Source organism: Diachasma alloeum, unplaced genomic scaffold, assembly GCF_001412515.2.
Source record: "Diachasma alloeum isolate Michigan unplaced genomic scaffold, Dall2.0 Dall_scaffold_00291, whole genome shotgun sequence".
In the NCBI taxonomy this organism is placed as follows: Eukaryota; Metazoa; Arthropoda; class Insecta; order Hymenoptera; family Braconidae; genus Diachasma; species Diachasma alloeum.
In genome coordinates this window covers 172608-192309 of record NW_021680430.1, presented here as the reverse complement: position 1 = coordinate 192309, position 19702 = coordinate 172608, and the positions used below count along the sequence as shown (strand labels likewise).

Below are 19702 nucleotides of genomic sequence, written 5' to 3'. Positions count from 1 at the left end.
GGGGAGGGGTAGTGAGAGGGTTGCTCAGGGGAGGGGTAGTGAGAGGGTTGCTGAGGGGAGGGGTAGTGAGAGGGTTGCTGAGGGTAGCGAGAGGGCCGCTGAGGGTAAGGAGAGGACTCCTGAGAGTATCCCTCTGGCTGAGGAGTTGGGTATGAAGCTGGGGATGGCTGCTGGGAATACCCACCTGGTTGAGGGTATGGTGACGATTGCGGGGGGGAATATGGAGATGGTTGTGAAGGATATGGAGCAGATGAGTATGGAGAGTAAGGCTGTGGCATTCCAAAACTTGTGGGGCGTGCATTTAAACCGTAATTACTATCGGGATGAGGCATAGCAGTGGGGGCAGAGGGTGTGCCTGGTGGCACGCCGAAACTTGTCGGCGGTTTTTTCCCCGGAAACGGCATTACTGGAGGACCCTTAGATCACAGGCAAAGTTAAATCAATCAATCTACAATTCTACTATTTAGTGCTGAAGCGGTAAAACGATTGTTATCTCGGAATTGAACGGAAATAGGAGAATTTCTCTCGGAACATTTTTTGTAGAACAAAATGAGAGCTACAAAAAAGTACTCGATGAAAATTTCGGTATCTCTCTTAGATTCTGAGATATTACTGGAAAACTCGGCTAGGGGCTAAATCGACATGACCGTTTTACCGCTTCGCTACTGAATTTCATCATGAAGCTTGAACTAGAAAACACAAATCTTTATCTTATTGAATTATCTAAACTTGGAGTTGAAATAAGTCTAGTTTCGGCTTCATAATTTCATTCTACGAATTTTTCATGTTGTAGATGTATTAGTGGAAAACGTACAGGTGAATTGTTTCATTTTAGTTTTGCTCACCTGATATCCGTAACTCATCTTGAGGGACTGAAGGTCAGTGACGATTCGAAACACAATATGTTTATTTGTAATCACGAGTGTCACGTCAATGGGAACACCAAAACGAAAGTTTGAGACACCCTCAAAAACAATAAATACAACTACGACTGTTGAATTAAAACGCGTATGTTTCGGATGAAATGAGGTTGATCTTTACGATTACGTTTAGATTTTTCAACGTCTACCGCACGATATTTGGTCGCGTGATACGAAACCTAGCGAGCAATTTTGTGTTGTTTGTCAAGGTGAGCAGGCAGTAATATACTGACTGAAGTACAACAGAAAGAACCTGTTACGCGGTGAGTGAAGAAATAATGGAATGGTATCAATACCGACTAACTCACACGTCACAGTCACCGGAAAACGCACTAATTGGCTAGAGTATTCAATAGTGTCGTGTGTACATGCACGAGAAGTGATGACGTACAATTTTTTTCGTGGAAGTGTTGTGTGTGTAAGTGAACGCTCGACGCAGTAAAATCGTTGCACAAGTCTCTGTGTGTGTGACAAGTTGCACAGAACGCAGCGGTTGAGTCAGTGGGGGTAACATGGGGAAAATCCTGTTTTTTTGGGAGCTGACAAGTTTCTGGACATGAATTTTCAGCAATTCATCTGCAACAATTTTTACTGCAGAAGCAGTTTCTCAAATTATTTTCATTTTTTGCATTTTATTCGCCAAGTTTGAAGAAGAGTTGAGAGGGAAATTTGGGAGATAGAATTGCAAGGTTGATAGCAATGCGTGGCGCGCTAAATCAAAACTGGATGATTCATGCGGAGAGTCGAGTCTTCGAACTTGTTGAATAGACGTCATCAGATGAAATCATTGCCTGGGGAGATGAAGAGACTGTGAATGACGCAGACATGCGTACATTGACCATTTCATTTTTGGTTTGAGAACTTCAAGAATGTTCGAGGAAAATTCCGTAATTTTACAGACTGATGAGGAACATGAAACCCACATTTCGAATGATTACGAAAAATTGATTGCAGTAGCATTGAGAAAATTAAATCAATGAAGTTCTCCGCATACACAAACTCTTATGGAATTGTCAAATTAATAATTCACCTACTGAAGGCTCCAAAAATGAGGATAAAAAGAAAAATTGAGACGAACGTGGAGAAGAAAAACAAAAGTAAAAAAATTTTTATCAATAAGAAATGACTTGACTCTCTTTATTAATTGGAAAAATTCCGAGTCGTCGTACTTTTGGATAAAAATTCTTAATGTCTCCCGAGGAAGTAATGATACGCATTACTGAGATTGATAAAATTCCTGACGAAGTAATGAAGCTACGTGTTGTCTATCAGATAAGACTCGGTCGGTCCTTGGCCGTTACCCAGGCGTAGATTTATGGAATATTTGTGAATGGACGGGGCAGTGACGTCACCATAGTTTTTGGAACAAACACAGGCTCTCCATGGTTCTACATTTTCTGTAACAAGGCGATCCATGAGGGAGCGCTTGCGCTTTTGATCCTCGTCCACCTGACGGCCCTGAGACCCCTTTATTTTTTCCAGTCCCCAGTAGTGAATCCACACCAGCGGATTCCTTAGCCAGAAGTTCACTCCGTAGAATTCTCTCTGAGCACAAAAAATGACATGTCATTTTCATCATCTGCACGCTAGTCCTCACGTTCACGGCTGCATTCAGGAGTAACGGGTTACCTAGCTTTTAATCTCTGTGTGATATTTTTCTAAGAGTTTAAAGTTATTTGTGCCAACAGCCCTCCTCTCGAGTCAGTGGATGGCCCCTTCCTGAGGGGTTGATTCATCCTCTCGATTATCTCAAAATCTCATTAGACATCGACAATACGGATTCAGCCCTCTTCAATTTAAAAGTAGCTCCAGCAATCGCGAAAATACACTTGCAATTATGAATCAATAGTGCTCAAGGATAACGGTGAAACGACGACCGACGGATGCTGATGATTTACTGGGGATTAACAACACATTTTCGCAAGGGATTTGTCAACGTAAAGCTCTTCCATGTCCGGAGCAACATCCACATATATAATGAAATTGCAGCTGCTTGTCATTGAAACCGATTACTGCTGGCGGAAGGCTTTGTTGAGGTAAGAATCTACAATTTTTAAAACACCATCATCACAATATTTGAATTTACGACTGAATCAATCGTTTAATCCACGTAAACTCTCGTCAATGTGGTAGTGAAGCGGTAAAACTGTTCAAGTTAATTGCTCAGAATTGAAGAGAGATGAAGGAATTTCTCTGAGAACCTTTTTTGTAGAACGAAATGAGAGCTACAAAGGAGTTTCTAACGAAAATTTTGCTATCTCTCTTATATTCAGAGATATTCCTCAAAAAATCAGCCAGGAATGGAGTTGACAGCGACCGCTTTGCCGCTCCGCTACTGAGGGGGAATTTAAAAATTACCGCCATGCCCTAGGGTTTTCCCCTGCCGTCAATAATCCCCAGCACCGCCAATGATAATATCCGCGGCAATTGGTACGAATGTTCAGTGAGTGCACGAGCACCGAGCACCGCTTGAGAAGGGGGTGGTTGTCCATAGGATACAGTCCAACCATCACAACTTTCGCGTTAATTTCTGAACTGTGATTAAAAAAAGTCCACAACTTTGTCATTCAGTCGACAGTCGAAGGGATCGTATCCCCTTAATTGCCATTTCGAAATCAATCACACCTATCGTATTTTGCATATGTCATGTCGTGACATTAAATTCAACAGTGTCGCCGGAAATAATATGTGATAAAAGGTATTCGCGATATCTCTCCACGCAAGACCAACGGTCACATTCGCGAGACAAACGCTCCGAGATGCTGTTAATACGTTACAAGTCGGAGCGGTTGAGCTATGAGTTTGCGTAATAGATCTGATAGTGATCTAGTCACTTCAACATGTAAACTCTGGATTATGGAGAATTGACGATCATCCCCCGATTATTATTAAATCAAAGCATTTTTATATTCGGTTAGTGTTTATTTTCTGTTCTCATCTGTTCTGCCTCTTGTGTCTCTAAAAATAAGAGAGTTTACAGTCGATGCGTCAGTGAAATCAGCAACAAAGTGCCTTTGTGAGACAATAATAATAATAATCGCTGATAGAAGCAATACAATGAGCGCGTAATTTTTCCAATTGGTTATGTTTTCGTTTTAATTTTCATTTCACTCTGCATTTGACAGCAACAAATATCATTTTTCATGTCTCAACACATCGTGACATGTTTCGATAGTGAAGTTTAGGGAGAAATTGCTGTTTAATAGTGCGCGTACACATTTTTTTAATAAAAATACATAAATGCATAAATTAAGGTTACCTGTCAAGGTTGAATTGCCCTCGGCGTTAACAAGGTATGAAGAAGCCTAATGAACAGGTATTGATATAAGTATTACATTGAAACTTTGGCGGTGTCAGTGGTATAGATTTAAGGGAGTTGTGCTTTTTAAATGATTTAATACAATGACTCATGTGATGAATAATGTTCTCTCAATTGGAGTCATTCCCATTTGGGGTTTGACTTCGTTCACTGGTGCGTCGATGGGGCAGGAATTGGGGATTTGGAACCCGCATACATCTCAATCTCTTTGTCATGCCTATTTTTTAATAGTTACTCTGTGCGAATCCAGTGGTAATTGATTCTCATGTGCTGACTGTTTGAGTGGGTGTGAGTGCACGTATTGCTGAAGTATTGCGTAGAAAATGTCGGGTTTATCTTGAATTTTGAAGCTTTTATTATTTAGTTGACGTTTATGCATTTGTTTATTTATCTAGGCATTCGCTTATTCTGGTCTGGACTGGGTCTCGTACTATCCTCTGTTTCATGATAATATTTGTATCAAGCTCGTAAACTATGGACTAATCAATATGACATACATGTTGTTACTCTAGGGGATATGCGATAAATTAGTTGAAACTGTGATTTTTCACTTTTTGCAGAATTCTTTGTGATCTGTAAACCCCGTCAGCGAGGGGTTAAATTAGTTCATTGCCCTCAAGTTCGGAGTAAATTTCCGTGAGGACTTTTTAAAGATAAAAATTGTAGATTATTCACGTTATGATTTTTGTTGTTTATTTAGCTCTAACTAATTTGAGGTAAATTTGGCTCAAATTTGTAAACTATTGACTAATTAATATGATAAACATGTTGTTACTCCAGGGAATGCCCAATAAATAAGCTGAAACTATGATTTTGTATTTTTCCGTGGAGATATTTCGTTGCATTTTGTCCCCTGAAGGAACGATGAATCATAATGCCGTAAAAGAATTCTTCGGTAAACAGATACTCTGAGTCATTCGTGAGGGCTATTGATGTTCAGTTTAGATAACCATTTGCAAACTTGTGGAAAACAGAGGTCGATTGTTCGTTGAACTCGGGAGGTTTGAGTTTATTTACTGAGTTGAGCGGTCGGCACAGGATGGAATGTTCGGGGGTTGGTTATCACATTTCTCATGCATCATAACTTATCTATTGACTACAACTTCCACTAAAAGCTATCTAGTTCGCCTCCCACAGAATGAAAAGAGTTACACTCGCAGGAAGTCATTCGCATTCGTGAATCATAATTTATGACATCAGCTGATAAGTTGATTTAAATAAAAATATTACGGCATCCCTCTCAAGGGGAGTATTTGGCGAACTTGGGTGGGAACATCGGTGTTGCATTTCAACTCTGCAGATTTCCCTCTTGAGAAAATCGCATTTTCCCTTTCGGCAGCGGACATTCCCCAAATTTTAACATTACGAAAACTTTGCGTTTCATTTTTTATTTCATCATTCGTACAGCCCTAGAACTCGTGTGAATACGTTGTTTGTTCTATAAAAATCCATATGCTCGGCATAAAGTGAAAATTCTTCAGAGGGGACACCTGTATTCACTGACAGCACTGTGTCACGCTCATATCAGGTGTTGTAACTCCGGCCACTGGTAATAAACTATTCACGGTGAACTCGCCGAAAAATTCCAGTTTATCTACCTCTTTAAAAAAAAACCCACAATGCAAAAGTTATTTTTATTATTTCTTCAGCCGCTCACCGCAAAGCAAATGAAAAACTCAAAGGCCTCAAATTTATTAATCTATTCAATCCGCCTGTTCAATGCAAAAAGAGGAAATACACAAATTGTGGAGAATCAGTTTTTTATTTTCTCTGTGGCGACCGGAGAGATAGGAGTTCATGGAAATGCGCAGTGTAAAAAAAATATTCTCCACTCCCATCATCGACAAAATCCACCCAAACTTTGTTATGCCGGAGCTCGTGAATTGGAAACGGATGCGATGGAGAATGAAAAATGGGTTTGAAGCTCTGGGCTCGCGTGAAATGTGGAGTTATTAAAAAATCATGAGGTTTTAATTCCCGTAATTTGTTTGTACCTAGTGGAGACTTGGGTACTTGGGGATGACTGAGAATCCTCGATTTGAATAGGGAGAATGAGAGAGGTGGGGTGTTCGTACCAAATCGGGCACCTTTCCGATGTCGCAAGCGTGAGATAAGGCTAGAGGCCGCCAACCAACCCAGACTGACCGCACGACTCAGAGCCGCTATTAGTATATCGTCGAGTCTGCATGAGCATCGTCAACAAGTCACGCCTGCTGACATTCCGTCAAGTTTACCGAGTTTATTATTTCTCTTATTGTCTTATTGGTGATTTTTCTTCGCGGCGGGTGCATTACATATGTGGAATGTGGCGACCTTGGTGACGAGTGTTTTATGGTTTTAAGTAATTTCGAAAGGATGAATTTGTACCGCAAAGTGGGTGCAATGTGTGTTGTACGTTTGTTGAGAAGCCAGAGTTGATGCTTGAGAGATACGTCGAATGTAGTTTATGAAATCGGTTGCTATTTTTTTTTCGCAACCATGCAACCGCCTGCCTTCGCCGGCAATCCGTAAGTACAGCAACTTGACGCTTTCCGTATGGATATTCCACTTCGCATTTTGCAAGGTTTTTTCATTATACACGGCTCACGGGCAACACTTTGAAAACTGTTTTTTTACGGATGTTCCAGCTAATGAATAGAATGATTCAGTAATTTTATTCTGACGGCTGCGGTTGTTCAGGGCTGAACTAGGATGTGTTATTATTTTTCTTGTTTTTGTGGAAGTACATCGCGCATTTTCTTTATTCTTCTTTTTTCATAGCCCATATTTTAATCCCGCTCGTGTTTGTGATGATGATTTGTCATTTTTTTTTTCAAATTCGGTGCGAAAAATTTCGCATTCTATTATGGCTGGCACTATTTACCAAGTCTGAAATCCATTCCAGGTGCGTCTGGCTGTTTATCGCATGGCTTAAGAAATGTGTCTTCTCAATGGAGCGGAAACTAGCGAAATAGTCAACAGCGAAAAAATCAGTTTAGGGGTTTTTTGGGGGTTCAAGTGTCAGACAATCCTACAAACGTGTTTGCTGATGACTTTTAAATAATTGTAATTCTCAGCTAGTTTCATTTATTCATTCGTTAGCCTTATAAATCTTGATTAGTTGGAAGGGCTTATCTAATTCCAGTCAAAGACATTATGAGTAATGGAAAAAAACGAGGAAGAGCGAAAATGTCGATAAGTAGACTTAAAAAACAAAAGAATTCATCATGCAATTACCGTAGTCAATTATCTCTGTTATTGAGGCTTGCCACGGTCTTCCGTAACGCTATTCAATAACTATCATATCGGTAATGGTATGTGCGAGTAGACAGAGCCAGTCTTGTGTTTATATCTCTTCGTTGTGTCTTTTATTCTGAATATCCCTGACGTACCCAACAAGATAGACAAAAACAAGTTGAATATGGATAAACTTGTATTGAATTAGAGGAATATTATTGTATGTAAATATGCAGATTTTTATTCCATTGTGTTTACCTGGGTTTTCTTGCCTATCGAGAATCCAACAAGCGATTGATTTCCTTATGATTCATGACGTTGAAATGAACAAATCTGCATTCGTTAATCTGCAAGTTTAATTTTAGATTAGCCAATTTATTCTTAAAGGGAGTTGAGTTGAGCGTAGTTATCGATACATGGGATAAGATCGAGGATAAATTGACAATGACCCGATATACCATTTTTTTTAATCGACAAATCTACTTGGGCTTGACCAGATCAAGGTTGAATTCCAGAAATCACACGGTTGAATTTCGATTTGAAACAGTATAACCGTAGTGAGAGGTAAATCAGGCTCGAGCACTTGTGATTCAGTAATTCTCAAGGACCAGTCTAATTCTGGAACCCATGAATATCCCGATTCGGAACATGAAATCCCTCACCGGAGAATTTATACCGAATCATCCCAGCTTTGTTCATAATTCATTCAATCGTTGCTTTAGATATTCGAGAGACAATTATTTATATTTTGCTTCTTGTTTTATTCCAGTCTTCTCTCTTTACCCTCGTTATTACCGACTTCTCCTCTTTGCAGAAGTTTATACAGGGTGACATGAAGCATGATAAGTCAGAAACTATTTATGATAAATCCTTTTAAATCCGATGGTATAAATAGCTCAACACTGGGTGATGTAAACTCAGGCGGACATTCTATTTGCTGTGACAATTCTAGATAATCCAATGAAGCATCATATTTTCTGAAAAATATAGTTAATTTCTACTTTCTAAGTGCAAGGTGCAGACTCTATTTGCTTCAGAATATTTTACATCTTTCTCGCTTTTAATGAATCATCAAAGTACTATGGCCAAGCGTCATAATATGTATTACACCACCGGATAAATTCCCTCGCATTTCTTGCGAACGGGGAAAACAGTCACCTCGTCACGTGTGCTTTATAGTCCTCGTGCAATTTTTTTTCCATTTTTCAAACTTGCGTTATATAATGGTTTATGGCTGTGTAATCCAACTCCCTGTGTTTCATGAACGTGGGTTTCAATTATTGACATTATATCTAAAATTAAAGACGTGCAGCGTAGAAACTGCAATTGTCAGATTCGCAGTTGAGCTGTTTTCTCTGATTGCATCGAAGGCTATCCTCAGTATTCATTCATTCATTTTAGATCATCATTCCGATCGAATTCTTCATCCAAGTTGAGAAGCAGTTCAATTGATGTAGAAGCGAGTGAGGCAAAATAGAAACACATGTATCAATTGGGTTCAGTCTGGGCTCATTGTAGAGGGGAAGAGTTGCATTTTACGCGCAAAAAAATCGAACGTGTCCATTTTACCCCACAACAATAGTGAGACGCATTTAATCAAATTGAATCCTCAGAGAATTATTCACAAATCAATAAATTCCGTATGATGTAGTTTGAGACAGAGGAAATGTCCTCCACTCAACTGGTCTTCATGATTATTTTTCCTTCTTGTTTCAGGATGGTATTGGATCACAAGGCGATAACTTTGCACAGTGATTACGGAAGTTTCGATAGACCATTGGCTAACGGTGAGGGACACGAGAAGGACGTTGAGGCCGCTGTTGATGGGAGCACCAGTGGAATGGCCCAATCTAGTGACGTTTATCAAAGGCAACCATTACTTCCTGGTGCACCAACTAAAGGAAAAGACAGGTGGGGCGGCGTTGGCTCGAATTCAGATTATTATGAGGATGAGAATGATAAAATAGATAGCATTGGACATCCTCGGGCAGGCTTGGAGAATGGCAGTGGCATTGTCAAGCTTGATATTCCCGCACCACTTCGGGAGGAACCACGGTTTCCCAAGGAGAAATGGAAAACTCTCGTCGGTATGTATGGGGATTAATAACATTTCCTTTATTATCAAGATCTTAAAAAAAGTTTTCACTTGTAACAGTAAATAATTTTATGTGAATTTATTATTTATTTATTGATGGCGGGAGAGTTTCACAGGTTTAACAATGACGTAAAAATTACAATAGTTTACAAGAATGTAACAATTTTTTATGCTAGATTGCCTTTTCTCAACTTGTTTAATTTTCACGTGTAAATTATTGACAATTTTCTGTCCATTGCAGCATTTCTCTTTTTGGTACTCAACTTTATCCTCACAACAACATCACTTGCTATGGTACATGATCGAGTACCAGATAGAAATGTTTATGGTCCATTGCCTGACATTGTTCTGGATAATGTTGAAGCACAAGATTGGGCACTCACTGTGTCTGAGGTTCTCATAGTGATTGGGTCAAATTCAGCTATGCTTCTTATTATATTTCATAAACACCGGTGAGTTAACGTATTTTATAATGACGTCTGCATCAATAAATGGTATGAAGTGTAATGTTTTTATTATTTTTCTCAGATTCATCGTAGTCAGACGGATATTTTTGGTGATGGGTTTGTTGTACATGATGAGGAGCATCACATTCTATGTAACAGCCTTACCACTGTCTAGTAAAACATACTACTGTAGTGACAAAGCGAATCATACAACTCCTCTGATCATCACAAAACGCGTTCTCCAACTGATGTCTGGTTTTGGTCTTGTGATAAATGGAAAGCATACGTACTGTGGTGACCTTATTTTTAGTGGACACACAGTTATCCTCGTACTTTGCTACCTGATTATCAAGGAGTGTGAGTGAAAGATGCCCTGAATTTCAGTGAAATTGAACGAATTATAAATTTTCTTCATTTGCTCATATTTCCATATTCTTTTAGACTCTCCGAAGAGGTGTCAACCGATCCACTGGCTCGTTGGGATAACATCTTTCATTGGCGTTATTATGATTTTAGTCGCTCATGGACACTACACTGTGGATGTCATTATAGCTTACTGGGTCACCACGAGACTGTGGTATATTTACCATACTATGGCTAACAATGTACAATTGAAGGTAAATATTGAACATTTTATGATTTCTTCTCACTTGCACTGATACAAATTTCTCCCTGAAATCTTCGATGCACTTTGTGGAAATTCAAGAAATTTCATTCATATTTTTAATTTCCCACCTTTAAAAAACAAATGCATATCCAATATTTTTCGATCGCAATCAGCTATTTCATAATTCTATTCACGAAAAGCTACCATTCCAAGAACTCCGTGTCATGCGTTTCCTATATTTTTCATAGCAATACGGACCAAACAACTATTTGGCGAGACTCTGGTGGTTTCCACTGTTCAAGTATTTCGAGAAAAACGTAGGTGGAGTTGTACCACGACAATACGACTGGCCTCTCCCTTGGCCTCGACGGTTTCTTGCCAAGCATCCCAATCGGGATAGTTAATACTCGTCCCAGCTTCGTAGTTATCTTACAGCTCTGTAATAGGACATTTTTCCCCGGTTCTGTGTGAATTTGTACATTAGGTATCGTAAACACATGGAAAATAGATCAATGGGGAGTGAGGGGGACCTCTGAGGGGGGAGAGGGAGCCTGTTGTTCACAGCCGAAAACCATTTCACTTGTAGAAAAAATAATAGTTTCAAAGGTAATTGCCCATCTCATCGTTTCTATATACATCTGCTCGATCTACCGAAATTCCCGATTTTTTCGTTTGCCAAAGCCTCTGGATTACAACTCAGGCGAATTTAATATGTTCTTTATGTGTTCACACACGATGTTGAAGCATTCATGGGTTCTTTAGGAGAATTTTTCCAGTGATGTTGGAAAATTTATCCAATTGTAATTAATAAGTTGAGGGTGAAAATTGAATGTTAAATGCAATGCTAATTGGAATAATTAATCTTGGTAAAAATATGAGAAATTTCATTAGCCTTTTGTTATGCTCTCTATTGAGTATTTATAATAAAATTTCCGTAACTTCGGCCTCTAAAACTCCTTTATTTTTATAATTATCAATGAGACAATGATTTGTTGATTTTTTTTAAATAAACAGCAGAAGGATGCGAATAGTAGATCGTGGAATTTCGTGGGACCAAAAAGAAATAATAAACATACTGGAGCACTGTAATTTAAAGAAAATCGTGCATCAATGGAATTAGAAAAAAGAGGATAAAATATACGCAATAAATTAGACACAGATGGTCAGAGATGCTTGACAAATGCTTAGAGGCATTTGAAATCGATGTCAATCTCACAAACTCGTTCTTTGTCAATGTCTTTCAAAGTCCTTGTTACCTGATGGTTGAATGGTAGAAACACCGCGTGAGGTTTCTATCGTCTACTTCAATTTACTTCAAGAAGAACATTAGATCAGAAAAAACTGAATAGAACGAAGGAAAGTGAAATGACAGTGAATTACAAAATTCTTACTCCATCGTTGTGTCGTAGTTTGTTTAATCACGGGGGAAAGAAATACTTGCCACACGTCATTTCATTACAAAAACTAGGGGAATTTGTACTCTTTTGAGATGCCCAGGAGATGAAAAATGTGAAATTTCAATTACAATTTATAAGGGAATACAAAAAATTTCTAAAACAAATATACAGACTGGAAAGTAGGAGAATTGGCCCTAACAATTATTTCCCCGCCGATTTTAATGGAGAGTGGGGAAAAATGGGTCATTATTCAGGCACAACACAGAGGAAAAGAATTCTACTCTTCAAAAAAAAAACAATTGGTCCATTTGATCAGAATTTTAATGAATTACTGAGTCAAAAAAAATACCACTTGTCCATTTTGCCTCACTCCCCTCTACAGTAATAATTTCGAGACCACAACTAGCACAACTCGCAATCTCGCGGTTATTGTGAATAGCTCCTCCAGAATAAAAAAAAATATATACATGTGTAATGATTTTAAGTATATATTTTTCATAAATTGACTACATGAGATTCATGGAAAATTAGATAGGAGTCCAACCTTGGAACGACTTGATTATTCAACGCCAACAATGGAAACATAATGTTGCTTAACTATTTACGTTTATTATACACATATTCTGTATATAGTCCTTTTGAAAAGATAATAGGAGAATCTATATTACGTCTACGGTGTAAGCTTAGTTGGAGATGTCCGCACTATACTCTATTGTGTACTCAAACGCATTCGTTCCTCCCAGATTGTGAATTTCTCGGATTCGTGTGAGAGAGGATGGTTAATTGAAGTGTTTAGTACTTTTAGCCGAGGAGTGGTGATGAGAAAGTGTGATGATTCGTCTGCGAGGGTTTTATAAACAATGTCGAGACGGAGTATTTTATCTATGAAGTAGTGATGCCACACGAGAAATGAAAATTTTGAGGCTGAAAATGAAGTGAATTAGAAAGCGAATAATTTTCATCCTCAGGATTTTTTACTCTTTTTTTAAACAAAAGAGATATTTTCCTGTTGTACATGAGGAGCAAGAGGACAAAAGGATTGTGATTCTTGTTTTCTTGTCTTGTGGCAACACTTCTCTGAAGGAGGTTTTAAGTAATAAAACACCTTTCGATAATGAAGCTTAAACTAGCGAAAGATTCGCCAAAAGAAGATTCGATCTAGGGGAATCACCCTCGGGAATCCCCAAAAGTAAACTTTTCGCTGACGAATATTCCGCCGATTTCAGGCTCGTCCTTCAATTAATATAAAACAAGTTACACACTGATATAAATGTGTTTATATACGGTTTATTATATGTAAAAATATGGGTGTTACTATTCTATACAACACGTTAAGCTTTAAGTCGGTATATTTATGCACATCTTTCGAGCAATAAAATGTCGGAGTTGCTTTCTCTCAACACAAGAGCTTCGTTGGTGTTTAAATGAATGAGAGAAAAAATAACATAAATATAGTGAAGAAAAGAAGTAAAGAAATTTGTAATCTTTATGAGTACATCGACGTGTTCTCTCGCGTGCGTATGTTTGTAAGATAACAATAACTATATTTTTACGTGTAGATATTTTTTTGTAAAATTGTTACTATGATATGTCTAGATATAGAGAATTTGTTCATGTTGTATATATGACTTGAATAGCTGATGAGCTTGGTCATAATGCGATCATTGTTTCTCGAAATTCAAGAAACTGACTCTCTGATTCTGGATTATAGTGTCGATTTGGATAGCTTTTTTCTATTGATGAGTTTTGTAAAGGCAGAATTATTGTACAACTTTTATTTTCCACAGCTAAAGAACTCTAGGTAATTTTTCAAAATTTGGCAACTATTGTTACCAAAATACACGGTAAATATTCAAGTTCTCAACCTATTTTTATGATTTATTTGCATTGTAATGCTTACTGAAAGACAAGATTGAAGAGGAATGTATAATTTCTGGAAATACACTGTTGAAGAAAAAAAATTACTAGCCTCTGCATTAATTTCCTCTCGATTCATTTACTTTCCTCTAAATTTCATAATTTACATTTGACGTCATTTTCATTAAAAAATCTAGCGCAATCGTCGAAAATTCTATCGAAATCCCGTTGGAAAAAGAATGGGATTTCCAGCAGAATTTCACAGAAAATTTGGCAAAAAGCACATTCGTTCAATCTTCATGCATTAGACTGTCATTTCTTCCCACCCATTCCCGTAAACTTCTTCATAACCCTTTCGGCCCCGCCATAAAAATCCCCAAGTGATCTAAAACTCCCAATTAAATTATTATTTCGCATAATGACCGATCCCAGTGACGAAAGATCCAAACGAAAAAACCCGCAAGCCACCACCAAATGGTTCAATTTCCGAGTGCTATCCCCCACCTCCGCAATTCTCAGCGGCTCCTACTCGATGTCTGACAAGCATTTCAAGTTCCAAAGCCGCGGAAAGCAGGGAACCGCCGCAGCAGTCATCTCAATAATCCTCGGTAGCATTTACGACCCCAAAACCTGGACGAAATATCACGTCGACAAAATCCTGGAGTACGGCGATAAACTCTACCGAAGGAGTCTCGCTCGGAACAAGGCCGAGCCCTCAGCCTACATGACCACCAGCATGATATCCCCCGAATTCTTCTTCGAAGACTACAAATGCCTGATCTCCACCGAGAGCCGAAACGTTTACGGAAACCTCTTCGCGGAGAGCGTCGGCTGTCCGGATTTCGCCGACGGTTTGAAACGCTTCTTTAGAAACGATAATTGCGGCGTAGTAACGGCCCAGGGCGTATCAGTTGGCATGTGGCACGACGCCAATCACGGCTATTTCTACTTCGATGCATCTCCGTGCAGAGAGTCAGGAGAACGCTCTTTCGACGGTACTGCCTGCATAATTCGATTCAAATGTCTTAACGACATGCAGGATCTCTTCCTCGGTAATTTGAGCCGCAGCTACGACTCCCGCTATTGCATCGATAAGGTCACGATTCTTCGTGTCGCACCTGTCAAACGATCGATCATTTTTCCTGCTAAAGTGCCTGTTGACAGCGTCGAAGCGCCGCCGAAGAGAACCGAGAAGACGATGGACTGCACTCAGGTTCTCCCGAAGAAGGATAAATCGTTGGCTCTGGCGACGGTCATTAATAAGGAGCCTTTGCTGATAACTCTTTCGAATTACAGTATCGATAAAAAATTCGCGACGATGCCTCTTATCAACCAGAACGCCTTCGACACTGGGTACCAGTACAGAGATGTCGAGGTGAACATTCCTCCGACATTCAAGCATTTTTCCGATGGCATTTCAATCCTTCATGGGTGGACACACGAGTCCAGTGAGATGTACAAAGGAAAAGGCGCGCAGAACGTCGCCAATTGCATTATGGCCATTGGAATGAAGGGGATTAATGACGTGCGAGCCTGGTTGAGGCAGACTCTGGACGATATTCTGGCGCTTGGGGATGCTCTTCACGCGGAGGTGAAAGCCGCGAAGCCGAATTTGAAGGCCTTGACTGCAGCGGATTTTAATGACACTCGGGTGAAGATCGAGGGGACGAGAATGTTCATTAGCGTCGATTTGATGACAGTCGTCGGGACGATAAACTCGAAAATTCCGGCGGTTCTGAACCTGAGGCAGGCTCTGGGGGAGTTCTTCGCGGTGCACAAGGATGGCATCGTCGAGTGCTCGTCGATGGCGATCGCAATTTGGACCCAAGACGACTATTTTTACGCGTTCGACCCTCGAGAGTGCGACATAACTGGGGTTCGAGTCGTTGAGGAAAAGGGCAAGTCCGGGAAGGAGAGCAAGAATGCACCGGCGGCCACCGCGAAGAAAGCCAAGGGGAAGTGCTGCGTCATGCGGTTTCGCGATATCGAAGGACTCGTCAGTCACTTCGTGGGGAATATCGCTTCTGCTAAGAAGAATGATCGGTTTACTGTGAGGCATGTTTCGGTGATGGAGGACTTGCCCGGTCTTCAGCCGTGGTTCGAGTTCCAGAGGGGCGAGCCTGGGAAGACGTGGATCCTCCAAGGATCTCTGTCGAACGATTCGGAAGAGTTTGAGGATGAGACTCGCGGAGTTCAGGGGCTAGCGATGCCGGTGGCGGCATTGGTTAGTGCCTCGGAAATTCCCCCGCAGATGTGGACCCGAGAGACTGTGGATGATGTGGTTAGAGAGGGGAATGAGTACTTCACGTGGTGCATTCCCCTGGAGAGAGAAGAGGATCGAGAGCTCACGCTGGAGAGATTGAAGAGAGTTTTCTTCGTGAAGAATAGGAAGATTAGGGTGAAGGTGGAGGATTCCTCTGTTGTGGGGAGCTTGGAGCCTCCACCGGGTGGATTAATGAAAAATTTGGGAGAAGGTATGAGCGAATTCTTCAAGACGCATCAGTTTGGCCTAGTTGAAGTGAAGAATTTGGCCGTTGCTGTCTGGAAATTCGAGGAGGAGTTGAAGGACAAGACGAAGATAATGGCGTATTACTATTTCGATCCGAGTCCGGGAATTAATCTGAACGAGACTGACGAGGGAGACGTCGAGGGGGAGCCTGGAGCCAGCGTCATTCGAGCTATTGATCCGGGAGAACTAGCGAGACTCATAGCTTCTAGAGTGGATCCCGAAGCCGAAGGCCCCAACGATTTCTTCATTCACGGGTTTGAAGTCGTTTCTATCGGGGAAATTCTGAGCTCCGAAGATCTTGAACGAGAGAAGAAAATACCGATAAAACCAGAGCTTAACGCTTATAAAGAGTTCGGCGAGGAAGGCGCGTGCATCAACGGAAGTTTTGATCAGACGAATGAGACAATTTTCAAAGAGAGGACTCGGAATAAACAGCAGGCAGCCAATGCTCTCGTTTCACTCGCCATGAGGCAGTTTTATAATCCGCATTTGTGGTATCAAGAGGTTGTTGATGACATCCTAAAACTCGGGGATAGGATTACCCACGAGAATATGGCGAATATTGAGGGGGGAGAGGAGGCTGAGGGGGAACCCCCGGCGCGGAATTATCTCATACCGACGGAGATTGAAGACACCTTCGACATCGGTGTCAACAGGTTCACGGTTACCATTGAGGAAGAAAAGTCTAGAGGAAGTCCGGCAGAGTTGACGCAACTCCTGGAGGAATTTTTCAATGAGAATTCTATGGGAATTCTGCGACAGGAGCGGGTGATGCTGCCGATTTGGAAGGAGGGGGATGTCTTCTTCATGATGGACCCTAGGGGTCGCGGCCAGGATGACCCGAAGGACAAGAGTGGTACCGCGGGGGTCTTATGGTTCACCACGATACCTTCTCTAGCTTCAACTCTAGCGCAATCTCTCGCAAATGATGAAGCTGAAGTGGTTCTCGATGGAGTGGAATTGGATAATGAATTTGAATCGAAAATTCCGGAAGGACAGCCTGAAGATATCACCGACGACCACTGGTACAAATTCTCGAAGAAGAGGGAGGGCGTTTGGGAACTCTTGGGAAGTGTTCCGATTTCTGACGAACAATTCCCCGAGGAGAACAAGGGAAAGCAGAGCTCTGCGGTTGCGGTTGTGTCCCTAATCTTTTCGAAAATCTACGAACCTCATCAGTGGACAACTGAGATCGTCAATGAAATCGTCGTTACCGGGGATAAACTGTACGAAAAGTCTGCCTCTCGTCTCGGTGAGGCCTCGGGGCTATCAGTGAACGACATCGTCACGGAATTTTTCTTATCGAATCGTCGCATCAATCTCGTGGTTTCGGATTGCGTACAGGCCGGGAGTATTTCCCAAGACCCGAAGGTTCAGGATTTAGAGACTGGGATTGACAAGTTCTTCGGAGAACACCAGTGTGGAGTGTTAACCATCTTTAATGCCGTGCACATTCCCATTTGGAGATGGAAAGATCACTACTACTGTCTCATTTCGAATGCTGCCTCCTCCGACCCCGAGAAGCCTCCGGAAAACGTCTCAGCCCTTCGCTTCACAGCGGTAGAAATCCTCTCGGGTTACATCCGAGAAGTATTCGGGAATGAGGGAGACTATGAAATCAGTGCAATTGACATTGTGGATTGGAATAAGCTGCCTCCTTGGAGACACGACCCCAGTGTGGCGGTTCGTCCGACTAATCTCCCCCCTCTGAACGCTTTCAAACGTCTGGCAGGTGGCGATGCCCGAGCTATCCTCTGCGGAAGCACCCACCAGGGCTCGAAAATCTTCCCCTGGAACATCAGAAACAAGCAGACAGCTGCCAACTGCATCGTCGCATTGGGAATGTCCGTGATAAAAGACCCCATCACCTGGACGAAGAAGACATTGGACGAAATATTGGTTGTGGGCACTAACGTCCACGAAGAGAGCGTTAAATTTGATAAGGTGCAGGGGAGGCTGAGGCCTCCAGACGTCATCAGGATATTCAACATAGGCGCGAATGTCCTGACTGCCGATGTGGAGCAGGCGACATTGAGTGGACAGGTAGCCGTACCCCCTCCGGAGCCCGAAGTCAAGGGGAAGGGCAAGGCGAAGAAGAAGAAACCACCGAAAGCTAAGAAGAAGAAGGGAAAGCAGAAGAGGGCACCTCCTCCACCGCCAGCCATAATTTTCCTGCAGGAGGGTCTCACTCAATTCTTTGAGAGCAACCGCGCAGGGGTTTTGAGCGCCGGAAATTCCATGATCGCACTTTGGAAGGATCAAGGCCTCTATTTTCTCTACGATCCTCGCTCTCGAAGTGATCGAGGCTCGGTTGATGACTCCGGGGCGGCCTGCGCCATGTGGTTCGCGTGCTTGGAACCCCTCTACGACATTATCTTTACGAATCTTGAGGGCCCGGAAAAATATGGGCAGTACAGCATCAGCAGGGTCATCATCAAGAGGAATATGATAGAAGGCTTGCCTGGTCCCGTTGGATTCCAAGCGTTTTTCGATTGCACTCTGCCGCCTGTAGCTGTCGTCGCGACAGAGAAAACTGTCACGTTGGAGGTGCAGCCTAGGGGAGAATTCAATGTCATTGACGGTGAATTGAGTGTTCTTGTTGGGACCATCAGCATGTTCGATCAGACGTTTCATGCCAGCACGAGGGGTCTGCAGAGCACTGCAATGGCCGCTGTGGCGATTGTCATGGGACTCCTGCACGTGCCATCGACTTGGACACCTGCAATCATCGATTGCATCCTCAAATGTGGGGATATTCTACATGGCGACAGTGTCCGAATGGCTCGCTCGGGCACTCGATGTCTTTCCCCCTCGGAATTACTCACTTGTTTTCTCGTTGGAGACACCAAGGCAGAGATCAGAATTCATCATCACACTGCGGCGGGAATCGTGCAGGTTCAGGATTTAACGGAGGCGTTGACATTGTTCTTCAGAAATCACTGCACCGGCATTCTGCATACACCGAATCTAGCCGTTGCTGCGATGCAGCACTGTGGAAAATTCTACATGTTCGATCCATCCGTGAGGAATAGGGATGGCAAACCCGATTACAATGGGGCTGCATGTGTAATTAAGTGTGAGAATATAATGAGAATGGCGTGGATATTCGTTAGTAATTGCAATTATAAAGTTCCCAGTGTTTATACGCTCAATGCTGTCGATGTTTTGGGCTTGAAATTCATTTCGGCTGCGCAGAGTTGTCCTTCACCCTGTCAAAATTAATGTTGTTATTTCGGAGATTGCAATAAAAAATTTTCCCATTATCGAATAATTTTGGGTTTTTACGGGCGCTTGGGATTTGTCTGGGGGATTCCATTAGATATACGTGCAAGTGGT

At 41.6% G+C, this 19702-nt stretch overlaps 3 protein-coding genes across 8 annotated transcripts in view; 2 read left to right on the top strand and 1 right to left on the bottom strand.

The window, feature by feature from the left end:
- Window positions 1-1380, bottom strand: part of LOC107039090 (annexin B11) — a 5251-nt gene extending 3871 nt beyond the window's left edge. Inside the window, exon 1 of the mRNA XM_015258545.1 lies at window positions 846-1380. Within this exon, the coding sequence (XP_015114031.1) occupies window positions 846-863 (18 nt within the window). The 5' untranslated portion in view covers window positions 864-1380. The remainder of the gene's footprint in view (window positions 1-845) is intronic.
- An 888-nt stretch (window positions 1381-2268) lies between these two features.
- LOC107039089 (phosphatidylcholine:ceramide cholinephosphotransferase 2) lies at window positions 2269-13960 on the top strand. Of its 6 annotated transcripts, none has more exons than XM_015258537.2 (6): window positions 2269-2956; window positions 9172-9542; window positions 9792-10002; window positions 10079-10353; window positions 10438-10613; window positions 10852-13960. In XM_015258537.2, exons 1-6 carry the CDS (start codon window positions 2871-2873, stop codon window positions 11005-11007), a joined length of 1275 nt encoding a protein of 424 aa, XP_015114023.1. In that variant the 5' UTR covers window positions 2269-2870; the 3' UTR covers window positions 11008-13960. The 6 variants fall into 6 exon arrangements, with proteins under 6 accessions (XP_015114023.1, XP_015114028.1, XP_015114024.1 ...); XM_015258542.1 differs by lacking the exon at window positions 2269-2956 and adding an exon at window positions 3379-3833; XM_015258538.1 differs by lacking the exon at window positions 2269-2956 and adding an exon at window positions 3379-4213.
- A 315-nt stretch (window positions 13961-14275) lies between these two features.
- On the top strand, window positions 14276-19596 carry LOC107039093. Its single transcript, XM_015258554.1, has one exon. The coding sequence runs from the start codon at window positions 14276-14278 to the stop codon at window positions 19586-19588; it is 5313 nt and encodes a 1770-aa protein (XP_015114040.1). The 3' UTR covers window positions 19589-19596.
- Window positions 19597-19702: the final 106 nt, after the last annotated feature.